The 13,290-nt window shown below is 38.0% G+C and overlaps 1 protein-coding gene and 3 non-coding genes across 4 annotated transcripts in view; all 4 read right to left on the bottom strand.

The window, feature by feature from the left end:
- WDR43 (WD repeat domain 43) overlaps window positions 1–13,290 on the bottom strand; it is a 50,429-nt gene that overhangs the window by 22,067 nt on the left and 15,072 nt on the right. Inside the window, exons 4-11 of the mRNA XM_055327004.1 lie at window positions 12,374–12,494; window positions 11,475–11,614; window positions 7,936–8,038; window positions 7,288–7,352; window positions 4,926–5,097; window positions 2,808–2,894; window positions 1,810–1,941; window positions 937–1,068 (exon numbers count right to left, since the gene is read on the bottom strand). Of these exons, the coding sequence (XP_055182979.1) occupies window positions 937–1,068; window positions 1,810–1,941; window positions 2,808–2,894; window positions 4,926–5,097; window positions 7,288–7,352; window positions 7,936–8,038; window positions 11,475–11,614; window positions 12,374–12,494 (952 nt within the window). The remainder of the gene's footprint in view (window positions 1–936; window positions 1,069–1,809; window positions 1,942–2,807; window positions 2,895–4,925; window positions 5,098–7,287; window positions 7,353–7,935; window positions 8,039–11,474; window positions 11,615–12,373; window positions 12,495–13,290) is intronic.
- Window positions 1,432–1,507, bottom strand: LOC129511230 (small nucleolar RNA SNORD53/SNORD92). The gene has a single exon (XR_008664779.1). It is a non-coding gene; the product is annotated as a small nucleolar RNA SNORD53/SNORD92 (small nucleolar RNA).
- On the bottom strand, window positions 2,257–2,336 carry LOC129511229 (small nucleolar RNA SNORD53/SNORD92). The gene has a single exon (XR_008664778.1). It is a non-coding gene; the product is annotated as a small nucleolar RNA SNORD53/SNORD92 (small nucleolar RNA).
- On the bottom strand, window positions 11,922–12,006 carry LOC129511231 (small nucleolar RNA SNORD53/SNORD92). Its single transcript, XR_008664780.1, has one exon. It is a non-coding gene; the product is annotated as a small nucleolar RNA SNORD53/SNORD92 (small nucleolar RNA).

Below are 13,290 nucleotides of genomic sequence, written 5' to 3'. Positions count from 1 at the left end.
TATGCCATGTAACTAAAATCCACCTTTCAAATTACATATACTCACAAACTATTTTACAAGTAATTTTACAAAAAATTTTAGGATGTGATTTCCCCTCGTTTTGTAAAATCACCTTAGACATAAATGATATTCACATTTAGATCAAAATATAAATCAGAAAGACGCTATTCATAGGTTACATGATTAAAGTAGCCTATGAATAAAGTCACATCAATACTAAGTGGCACCATAATATTGAATCACTAAGAAAATGTAAACTGATTTTATCTAATCAGGCAGCGCTTAAATCCAATTTTTACATTAAATTTTCTCTACAGACCACTATTAAATTCTAGAATTTAAGAGGACCTAATTATGTTACTTCATACAAGCAGTCACCAACCTACAAACACAGAAATAATAAATACCTCCGTTATATAAATTTCTAGTACTTTTACCTCTAAATACTTCAAACATAACCCCCAACCCTCTTGAATTTTTCCCCCAAACCTCCTACCCATTGCCAAGGTTCCACCTCACCGCCCCCTCTCACGGCCAGGGGGAAATAAGTTTCTGGAATCCAGAGTAAAAACTCAGGAACGCATTTTCCTACAGAAAAAAATATAAATTGTGATCTAGAATGCTGAGTATTATAGTTCAGCTACACTATGTTTATAAAAGGCTTTTGTGAACTAAAGCCTAAGACCTAATAACAAGTCAGAACAATATTTCTATGAGAAAATGCATTCCAGGTTCAAAATAATTTAACACAATGCCTTTGTAGGTTGGTGACTGTCTGTATAGTGCCACCAAGTGATCTATCCTTGACTACAGTCAGAAAATATTAAATTCAAAATAGCTATATCACATGACTATTCACTTGAGTGTGCTAGGTCAATCACTTTCTAAGAAAAATTAACTGTCTTAATTCATTTGAAAAACTGCTGTAATACTTACATTTAGCATTTCGAAATCATTACTTTCTAAACCCTGTGTGAGAAGAACTGGAAAGCTATTTGTCTGTGGAAGGTCAACCTTTTCTTTCTTTGTATCTATATCCAGTGCTCCCAGGCGCTCTTCAATGCTAACCTGCAGAACAGAAATGATCTATTAATGTGAAACCAGACAAGGCCTAAAGTAGCTTGGTCCAGGGGCAAATGGGTGGCTCAGTCAGTTAAGTGTCTGCCTTTGACTCAGGTCATGATCACAGGGTCCTGAGACCAAGTCCTGCATCTGGCTCCCTGCTCAGCAGGGAATCTGCTTCTCCCTCTCCCCCACCACCCACTCATGGCTCGCTTACTCTCTCAAATAAAAATCTTAAGAAAAAAAAAAAAAAGCTGCAGAGACAAGTACAATAACCACAGGAAGGAAGGTCTAGGGAGCTGAGAAAAAATGAAATTTTATAAGTTAAGAGGTTAAAATGATGACCAACTATCACTAAACTAGCCAGGACTGCTCAGACAGCCAAGAGAAGAGGCATCACTGGAAGTCAGCAACATGCGAAACCCAATGGAAATCATCACAGCAAGTCCTGGCTTGATGTATTCAATTATGTGACCCAGCTGACCACTAACAAAGGCCAAAACAGCACCTTCTGTAGTTAGTACAATGTCTTCTCCATTAACAGTGGCCAAGTAAACATCTCACAGTCTACAATCTGGAATTTCAGGAACCTGTGCTGCTGGGGATGAGAGAGAGAGTTAACAGCAGCAATCTCAGTTCCTCAAGTTCCAAGTCTGGCTCTATCCGATATATGTGTTAGAGTCTCAAGAGCAATCTCAAAAATCGTCAGAGTGCGAATCTCAAACATCGTCAGAGTGCCTCTATTACCTCATTTTCCCCCAATTTCCTCTTGCTCTCTACTTCCTCAGTTTGTGGAGGAGCAGGCTTGATGGCTGCATGATGACCAGGCACCCCTGGCACCAAAACTTTTGCTTCAGAATTCATCACTGGTGTTCTCACCTGTTGAATAGGAACAGCAGGGACGTGACCAAAGAAATGGTGCCTTTGTCCTAGCAAGATTTAGCCCCAATGAGAAAACGAACTAAAAGGTTCTTCTATTGCAAAAATCTAACATAACTAACTTAATATATGAATTAAAGATAAATTTTAACTGAATGTTGGCAAATATGTTTTTAAATTATAATCTGAAAGTTCAGTTTTACAGTTTTCAATACATTAGAGTAAAAACCAGGAACAATGTTTATAGATTACAGTTTACTTAAAAACATTAGAGTATGTTTTGCAACCATCTCCAGTAATCGAGCTTTGCCAGAAATGCTCAGACAGCCAAGAGAAAGGTGTCATCTCTGGAACTCAGCCAGAAGCGAAACCATATATGGATGTCATCATAGCATGTATTGGCTTTCCCTTTCTCATTAAACTGCCAAACATATGATATCTACATATAGACGCCATGTTATATTCAAAATAAAGCATGATGATGATTAGTGTATATACGGTGTTCAATTCCAGACCCATCATTTTAGGCTTTATTTCACCTTTAAATGTAAGATTCTTCTCAAAGTTATGCTCCTTTAAATATTGACATTGGTAAAATAATTTGATAAATGTGATGTTTATTTAATGATCATACGTGGGGGCAGAGGCTAACTCCCAGGTTTCAACTTCTAGTTATCTATTCACTCATGCACTTAACAAATCAAGAGCAAAAGAGTTTTATAATCTTGTTATCTGAGACCTAATCCCACAAACTTGTTAAAACAAAATCATAAAGAGATGGTATCAAAGAGTCTAAACAGTATTACGTAACAATTCGATTCACCTAAATCTCATTTTTCTCAATTTCTAATATAAAATGCACTCACCTTTGTTATAGCCGGTTCTACTTTGGGGGCCCAGCAGTTTGAAATATCTCTTATTAAACACATATGAGGTTCTTTGGAACTTAAAGCCTGGGAATATAATTTTAAAGAGGAGAGGGTATGATGGAGAAAAAAAAAAAAAAAAGAGTGTCAAATAAAGGAATTGGGAATAAAACATGAAAAGCAAATGCCTACTTGTGCATTTTTTATAAAAATACAAAAAAGCACAGAAAGCTTCCCCACAAAACTGAGCCACTCAGACTGATGACCATTCAGATTGACGGCAGCAGAGAAAAGTGGGTCAGTATTAAGCATAATGTGTACTTTCTTCAGTTAGGAACCGCTCGAATTTTTCATGTGTATAGTTTTAAAAGATCAACTGGTTTTGTTGTTTTTTTTTTTTTTAATTTATTCATGAAAGACACACACAGAGAGAGGCAGAGACATAGGCAGAGGGAGAAGCAGGCTCCCTGCAGGGGATCCTAGGACTCAATCCTAGGACCCCAGGATCACCTCCTGGGCCAAAGGCAGATGCTCAACCACTGGGCCACCCAGGTACCCCAGATCAACAGGTTTTGTGTTTTTTTTGGGGTTTTTTTTCCCCATGAGAAACACAGAGAGGAGAGAGAGAGAGAGGCAGAGACACAGGCAGAGGGAGAAGCAGGCTCCATGCAGGGAGCTTGACATGGGATTCGATCCCGGGTCTTCAGGATCACGCCCTGGGCTGAAGGCAGTGCTAAACCGCTGAGCCACCCGGGCTGCCCGATCAACAGGTTTTTAAGTGCAACAGATTTTAAAGAAAACATTCCAGTTTGTCACCCCTATAAAGAATAGTATAGGCTAAAAAAAGAATATTTCTATCCTAAAAAAGAATGTTTCTATCCTAAAATTTCCTACTGCTATATTTCCCACAACCAAGTCAAAGAAAGCACTGCTGATGAACAAAAATGCTCTAGGGTCCACATTCAAACGGTGGGAATAATCAGATGCTGCAAAGTACAGGTTACCCATAAGGTGTTATGGTTATATGTAATCCTCTATAACCATATAACCAATTAGTATCCAGAAAGACCCCAAACAAGCAGAAACAATGGCTTTATCTGCAGAGAAGGGTTAGGGGGTCCACATACAGCAAGAAGACTTAGGTTTACAGCTTAACACCTTTCTCCTTTCATTAAACCATATCCATGTGTTAAGTTTTTAAAAAGCAAAGAATTAAATAAACTCAACAAGAGCTTAAATTTAAGCTTAAAATAAACTCAGCCGGAGTTTGCTTGGGCATGTAATATTCCACTCATCATCTCCCAGGGGGCCTTACTGAATAAAAGCAGTATAGGGACACCTCGGTGGTTCAGTGGTTGAGCATCTGCCTTCAGCTCAGGGTGTGATCCCAGGGTCCTGGGATCCAATCCCATATCAGGCTCCCCATGAGAAGCCTGCTTCTCCTTCTGCCTAGGTCTCTGGGCAGAGACAGAGAGGGAATCCCTCTCTTTGTCTCTCATGAATAAATAAAATCTTAAAAAAAAATAGTACAAATGCAAGCTGAAGAAATCACCTATTGGACATGCTCATCACTTACCAAAAGTCTCCAAAGAAACTTCTATAATCAAAAGTTAAGTAACTGTACCACTCATTAAATTTCCACTGAGAAAATTCAGTGAGTACTATTACCAAGGGCTCATTTATTAAGATTTAGCTTTGGGAGAATTGAGCAAAATTCACTCATACCTATGTTGACCAAAATATTACCTACTAGGGACATGGAGGTACTTAACACTTGAAATGAGGCTATTCCAAACTGAGATGTGTTTGTAAGTGAAAATATACACCAAACATCAAAGACATAATATTAAATAAAGGAGGAAAGAGAATAAACTATCTCAAATAATTTTCATATTGACTAAGGATTAAAATATTTTCGATATGCTGGGTTAAGTAAAATTATATCCATAGCTCTCACGAACTAAAATAAACCACCCAGTGAAAGGTCCTTCAGTTAAGGGAAAATATGTGACTTCTTTAAGTATTCCAATAAGCAGACCAAGGAATCATTTCAAAATCATTTTCTTCCATGGCCATATTGATGTTGTATTGCTCTACTCCAGAGTAGCATCTACGTACCACTCGCTCAATGATGGGCTGAAACCAATTCCCATATACAAGCAACAATGACATTTTGTCTGAGCAAAAACCAGCTGCTAGAATAGGGATGGGTTTTGGTGTTGATTTCTTGCCTTTCCCAGGTGTTGCTATCTGAATTGTGCAGTTTGAAGTCAAAGGCTTTTTGCAGTATCTAGAAGTGAAAAAAAATTAATTAGAAAATTTGAGGTAACATCTCATACGAATGCTTTGAAGTTGGCATTGAGTCAGAAAATGCAACCCTCCTGTGGCCTCCACACTACAACTCGCGTGACCAGGGTCCCCAACAGCACTAGTGTTGCTGTCAAGACCTTATCTATCATCTAGCAAGACTTCACCATCAAAATTTGCCTGGAGACCCATGTGCCCTCCTATCCCACTGTCAAGTTCCACAAGGGGCCCAAGCTCCCAGGTGCTCTCTCACTGCCTTGAGCTTCAGCACCAGATGACTGACTATATCTGCTCCAATCAGCTCCATCTCCAATTGTTTCCAACCCCCAAAAGCCTCACTAGGATCTCTGCAACACAGTTCCAGGAGCAAAATTTCAGCAAAATTTTATCAAAAGAATCCCATCCTCAATTTCTTCTCTCAGGACTTTCTTCACCTTCTTGCTCTATGCTGGCTCATGAGGACAGATCTCCCAGGTCGTACCTGTTTTGCCTCCATAGCCTTTGTGTCAGCAGCCCTGGACAGGATTTAAGTGTGCTTCCTGTTTGTCACAAACATTTCAAGACAAGTAGTCTCTCCCTCTTTCACCTCTAAAACCTTGCAAAGTGTTGTCACCAGATACCAGCTACCTCCATCTCCTGCTGTCATCCATTCATTTCTGGGTCACTCCCCTTTATTTCTTAAATATTTTAGTGGCTCCACTGTCAATCCATCCAACACTTTCTTAGTGGTCTCCATATTCACCACACAGCCTGATAATCTGACACATGGTCCTCTCAGTTCCATACCCTTGCCACCTCCAACAACCGTGGCCTCTACTGTGTCTCAGTCACTTACTCCTCCCATCACAGACATCTTATCACCCACAAGTATACCACACTGCTCCTATCTTTCCAACTCACTCCTCCTAGTTATCTGGACTCCACAATCATCTGTCCAGGACTTCTGGTCTCTGCTTTGGCCTTTCACCCCTCTGTAGGCTATTCTCAACACATCAGACAGAATGGCTTAAAGCTTAATGTCTTAATACTTAGGTCAAACCTCATCAATCTTCTGCATAAAAGCCAATGGCTTACTGTATTGCCTAAGGAGAAGTGCCCAAGTCCTCACTGCTGCCCACTACTTCCAGGCCCTCAATTATAATTTTTATTTATTTATGATAGTCACACAGAGAGAGAGAGAGAGAGAGAGAGGCAGAGACATAGGCAGAGGGAGAAGCAGGCTCCATGCACCGGGAGCCCGACGTGGGACTCAATCTCGGGTCTCCAGGATCGCGCCCTGGGCCAAAGGCAGGCGCCAAACCGCTGCACCACCCAGGATCCCCTAGACCCTCAATTATATATTCCACGTACATGCATGACTGTAAATAAAGGCCTCAAGTGTTACACAAAAAATGTGAACAGTTACCTCTAGGGAATAGAACTCAGTGGAGGGAGAATTATGCTTAATAATCAATTGTCTATATATCCTAAATAATGTTTTATGCTTTCATACACTATTTTATATTTAAATAAAGTCCTACACCAGGATTATAAAAGGAAAGACCAACTGACAAAAAGTTGAAATAACTTTAAAGTTTACATGACTGAGTTTTAGACCATGTTTATAGAGTATGGGTAAAGGTTGGCAAACTTTCTATAAAGAACAGATAATATTTTAGTTTTGGGCACCACATATGATCATACTGATTTGACCCACAGGTCATAATTTACTGACCCTTGGTCTATGACTACTACACATCCCACCAGCCTCACTCCCCTCTACTCACCAAAACATTAGCATTGCCATGTTTCACTGACCCACATATGTATTATCTAAGTTAGAAATTAAGGTTTTACCAAGTTCACAAGCAAAGTTTTCCAACCGAACCACTTTCTTTTAAAATAGATTATCAGAACTACTAACATTTACTAAGCATATTATTATAAAACTACTTTACTAACCACATATATGAAGAAATGGTCCATGATTCTAAAAACTTTTGAGTTCTCACTAAGAATGTATGTAGTCATATGGATAATTAATAATGCTTTCAAAATAATTGGTCATATGGATAAGCAATAATGCTTTCAAAATAATCTAACTGAAAAGTAATCATAATGCAAAGAATATTGAAGTGGGAATAAAAAAGAATAACAAATCAGGGAAAGAAAATAAACTTGAGAAATTTCTTACCCATTTAATATGTGTTCAAAAAGATGAACTTGACCATCTCTGCAAACAACAGCTAACTTGACAGGCTAAAAGAAAAATTTACTGATTATTCTAAGGGGTTAATACACTTCAGTCTACTCTAATGGATAATTGCTTTAATACACTTATCAAATTTAAGCTGTTCTCCCCCAAACCCAACCCTTTAAATAACCAGAGAAGTTAGAACACCAAGGTTACACAATTGCTGCATTTAAAAATCATTACTCTCATCAAAATGACAATTGGAGTTTTTGTAAAGTTTAGAAATCAAAGTTTAGGGGAAGAAGTTATTAGTCAAGGAGAATACAGCCTGGAAGTCAAAGGAGCGAAGTCACCACTACCAAGTGCAGAGACTGGCAAAAGGGAATAGGTAGGCCTTGCATGTAAGAGCAGTAGGGATTGCTGAAAACACCTCTGCCCACAGTCCCCATCCCCCATCCATAAGCATTCACCACAGTGATTTACCTTGAACAGTCTAAGCTTACTTGAACAGTCTAAGATTTTTGTTGTATTTTGTTCTTCCTCCTTTGTGTCCCCTTCTTTCCCAAATCATTAAATCATCAATACACTAATTTTAAAAATACAATTTGCAAAATCCAAAAACAAATTCTCAAAAATCAGGCCATTTACCTCTTCTTTATTTTCTGACAAAGTCAAATCAATATACACAGGTTCATCTGTAACTGTAAAAGACATCACTGCATTCTTTTCTCTGTTTTCTGACCGGACCTGCCTAGATAACAAAACCAATGATTAGATAAAAAGAAATTTAAAAAACAAACAAAAAATCATGAGCGCCTATGGGGAATCACAACATTAGATTCCCCACAGCTTTTGTATCTTGAAAGGTTTCTACAGATCACACACTCAGGGACACATCTGTGTCACTGCCATTTACCATGGATGATGAAAGGAAGAGAAAAAGCACTAATGCACTTACGGAGATTTAAACAATGAGTAATATTCTCTATTCTTTTCCACTATTATTTGCCTATCTTGATGCCAGTACCACATTGTATCGATTATTATAGCTTAACAACTCAGGAAATTAGGCAATGTGAGCTCTCCAACTTTTTCTGCTTTTTCAACATTGTTTTGCTCCTCTATGTCCTCTGTATTTTCATTTGAATTTTAAAATCAGACTGTCAATTTCTATAAAAGTGTCTTCTAAGATTTTGACTGGGTTCACACTGAAGCTACAGATTAATCTGAGAATTTTATCACACCACTACGAAGAAGAAAAGAGTCCGGAAACAGACCTATATGTGTATTCACCCAAATGATCCTTATTAATTGTTGATTCATTGTTTAAGAATTTGCCTACTTGCTAAAATTTATTTATAAACCCCCAAATCAGTACTTGTGGAACTTCCATGGTCTTAACAGGGTATGCTCATAGCAGTGAAAAATAAGAGTTGCCGACAATGTTAAACAAGGCTATCCTCTGACTTACATCAGCTCTCATACAACAAACTAGTATTATTAGTATTATTTAGAATACTAAAAAGATTTTTTAGTGCCACGTTTTTTGCTTTTATGCTTTTTGTTGGTGATTTTTTTAAGATTTATTTATTTATGATAGACATGGAGAGAAAGAGAGGCAGAGACACAGGAGGAGGGAGAAGCAGGCTCCATGCCGGGAGCCCGATGTGGGACTCGATCCTGGGACTCCAGGATGGCGCCTTGGGCCAAAGGCAGGCACTAAACTACTGAGCCACCCAGGGATCCCCTTGTTGGTGATTTTGCTTTTAAAATGTCCCCTATGAATGTACCTAAGAGAAAAAAAGCTGATATTCCTTATGGAAAAAAATATTTGTGCTAGGTAAACTCTGTTATGGTATGAATTAATCAACTGTGTGTCTGTATAATAAAGTATTATTAAATAGAAACACATAAGACAAGGTTATGTATTGATTAAATGACAAAGATGTGACCAACGAGGCTTGCAGAAACCTAGCCTTGTATTTCCCAGAGAAATAATAGTTCAACCTCACCAACTCAGTGCTCATGAGGACTTATTATAACATAACTACTGCAAATAACCAGAACTGACTGTATGTGTATACCCATGTATATGTGCAAACCCAGTTCACTGGAAATACTCTTTTCAATAAATGGTACTGGGACACTGAATATTTCCAATACAGAAACATAAATTTCCATCCATTCCTTGGGAATGCAAACTGGTACAGCCATACTGGAAAACAGCATGCAAGTTCTTCAAAAAGTGATCCAGCAATCACATTACTAGGTATTTACCCAAAGAATACAAAAATACTAACTCAAAGGGATACATGCACCCTGATGTTTCTGCAGTAACAAATATCTACAAGAGTCAAATTATGGAAACAGCCCACATGTCCATCAATTGATGAATAAAGATGATGTGATTCATACACACACACACAAATGGTGTATTCAATTAAAAAAAAATGAAAACTTGCCATTTGCAGAGACATGGGTGGAGCTAGGCATTGTGCCTGCAATTCTCTCCATCTCCCTCTGCCCCCACCACATTGCTCTTAAAAAAAAAAAAAAGGCGTGCCCTTGTAATGAGCACCAGGTGCTATGTGGAAATACTGAATCAGCATATTGTAATATTGTACACCAGAAACTAATATTATACTGTATGTTAACTAACTGGAATTTAAATAAAAACTTTTTTAAGAGATGTCTGGGTGGCTCAACGGTTTGAGTGTCTGCCTTTGGCTCAGGGCGTGATCCCTGGGTCCTGGGATTGAGTCCCACATCAGCCTCCCCACAGGGAGCCTACTTCTCCCTCTGCCTATGTCTCTGCCTCTCTGTGTCTCTCATGAATAAATTAAAAAAAAAACAAAACACAAAATTTTCCATAAATGGCCCTCTGGGGCAGCCTTTTAAAGTGAGTTTTTAATTTTTCAAGTTTACTCCTGTTACCAGGAAGTCCTCAGACCTACACATAACAATTTGAGGGATGTTAAAACAAAAATCAACTTCTCTTTTATAGAAGAAATTTTGTGCTAGAGACCTTTAGGTCTAGGGAGCCAAAGAGGTGAAGCATTTTTAAGACTAAGATCAGGAGGTTTTGGTGGCAGATTTTAACTTTTTGGCATTACTAATTTCTTAAGTTTTAAATCTTATGAAACTAAAAGGAATTATCCCAACTGGCATGCCTCAAAAACTAGAAACAGGAGAGAAAACCAACACAATGTGATTATGAGGGACATAATTAGGAACTATGGCTCAGCCAAAAGTTTGAAGGTGAAAAGAAGTCCACATTAGGCCTTATGAACCTATCTCCACCCAACTATGTCAAGATTACATATGTGATAAGGCCCACTTGTATAAGGACCACTTGTATCTGAATATTATGTAGCATAAATTCATAATAACTTGATATGATAGAAGAACACATTCAACTAATTTATTACTAGGATGAGAAAATAGTTTTTTTAAATCTCCACTTATTCTATCCATGAATAGCAGCTTTTAAAAAAAAAAGTTCACTCTCAGATCTCATAAAATCCAAGAAAACTCTTATCTTCTTCAAATTAAAAATTGCCCAATGGCTATTTAATACCAAATTAACTTTTACTTTTTAAAGTAGTTCCAGGGGCACCTAGCTGGCTCAGTCAGTAGAGCACATCAATTCTTGATCTCCGGGTTGTAAATTCAAGCCCCACATTGGTTGTAGAGATAACTTAAAAATAAAATCTTAAAAAAAAAAAATTACGAAAAAAAAAGGGGAGAGTTCCAAGGAAAGTTAATAACAGCAACTATTGCAAAAAAGGGGGTGGGGGAGCTACCTGGAGATTTCCAGACAAAGCCAAAGAATTAAATGTCCTCAGTGAAACATCCATAAATAGACATTACTGCACTAACCTAGAAGTCCTATCTATTTCAACAAAATCAGAGATTAGCCCAAATTTTTAAAAGGTTATTTATAACTTGCCCAGTCACAAAAATATTTAGACCACTATACCTCTAAACAAGCAAGGAGGAGGTTCTATTAAATGCTCTTACGGTTTTCTTATACCTGTTTTTTTAGGCAGGCTCTATTCTTCATTACAAGTAAATCTAACATTAAGTACAATAAAATAAGTCTCACATTTATCACTTATATGAACCGTACAGGCTGTGACATATTCTTTCAAGGCAATGCTACCTCCCAGATCCAAAAGACTACATACCAGACGTTGAGTAACCGGTCATGTACTGCTCCAGACAAGAAATAAAGACCTGTGATTCCATCAAACGGCTGGCTCTCATTAGGAGGTCTGATAGTAGTGAAGGTAAGTGATGAAACTGGCGTTGCATGGCCTGTGAAGTGCTAGAGAAAGTCAAATCTCATTTAGGAGAGGGCACAGAGCAGCAACAAAAATTAAGAGTCCACGTGGACGGACCATAAGCAATACATATGATCCATATCTGAAATCAGAACTCCAGGATAAAGGTAACAGCTAAACTGAATTCTAAGTAAGTGAGGTTATTTGTGCTACATTCCTCTCACTTTTAAAAACTCCATCTGAAAATACTGAAAAATCACAATGTCCTTCTAACTCTCACCACCCTACTCTTTCTTCCATTTTTGCATTAAAAATCCACTTAATTCTATGCATGTTTAAAGGGATGCCTGGGTGCTCAGACACAGCCAAGGAATTGTAGGTCCTCATTTTACTCTCAGTGAGTCGAAACCACAATTTTAAGGCATCATCACAGCACCAAAAGTACACCCCTGACACACTCAAAATGCAATATTATATCGCTATAGTAAATTCTGCAAACGTACTAAATGCTGGATGTAAGCTAGAAATAAAACTATCATTCTATAGCAGAATAAAAAATTTTTAATTCAAACTCTACTTATTTGTTCTATTCATTTTTCAAATGCATTTGAAATTGACACGTCTAACCTATTTAATATCAACAAACCAGATTTGGAAGTAACTGCTACAGATTCTACTATTTGATATGTATGAAAACAACAAATCTGTATTCTTAAAACAATATGCTATGGCTCAGACTTTCTTCCCTTCTCCACACTTACTCTAGATGACTATGAGGCTTACAACTAATTTGATTCACTCACTCTGTAGATTTCTTTGGTCTCCAAAACCCACAGTTTGATTGTTCGGCCAGCTGAAAGCAACATCTTTCCATCTGGGCTGATACACAGGGAGCTGACACTGCTATTGTCGCCTTTCCATTTGCTGTATTGTGAAGAGAAATAAAAACATCTCAATGAATTTGGAGAAAACAGAGCAAAAAGATAACAAAAAACAAATCAGGCGTTAAAATATTACTTAACGTTCAATGCCACATTGCATTCCCTAAAAACCTGTGTCAAGTGACTAACCACAGAAGTACACTAAGGTAAAGCCTGGCCAATAAAACAAATTCTCAAGAAGTACCAGAAAATGTAAGAGTAAGAGTTTTAAAAATGTAAAATGAGAAGTTGTGCCCCCTGTGATCTATAATCTATAGATTTTGTGAATGTCCAAGAAACTCTATCAGGCTGACTGGACCACAAGTCCATCCTATCCCCACCATGGTTCCTGCACTCTGTGGAAGGGTGGCCTTTAGTTTACTTAGCAACACAAATTATTTCTCAAGCTACAGTCCAAAAAAGTTATTTCTATCCCAAATCAACATAGATATACCCCAATCTGACAAAGCAAAGTAAATTAGGTCTAGATGATCCCCTTCCAATATTTTAAACATGAGTAGCAACATGAATCTTTGCAGGTCGTCACACACATTAATATATTTATACACAACAAGGAGCTTGGCTATTCACTTATAAAATCAAGAAACAACAGTAGCAATCTTCTTCCCAAAAAAGGTTAGTTATAAGTAAAAAAAAAATACTGCTCTGCCAGTCACATTGGAATATGTCAAATTAGGGATCCCTGGGTAGCGCAGCGGTTTGGCGCCTGCCTTTGGCCCAGGGCGCGATCCTGGAGACCCGGGATCGAGTCCCACATCGGGCTCCCGGTGCATGGAGCC

This window comes from Nyctereutes procyonoides, unplaced genomic scaffold, assembly GCF_905146905.1.
Source record: "Nyctereutes procyonoides isolate TBG_1078 unplaced genomic scaffold, NYPRO_anot_genome, whole genome shotgun sequence".
Taxonomy (NCBI): Eukaryota; Metazoa; Chordata; class Mammalia; order Carnivora; family Canidae; genus Nyctereutes; species Nyctereutes procyonoides.
This window is presented reverse-complemented; position numbering and strand designations above follow the sequence as displayed.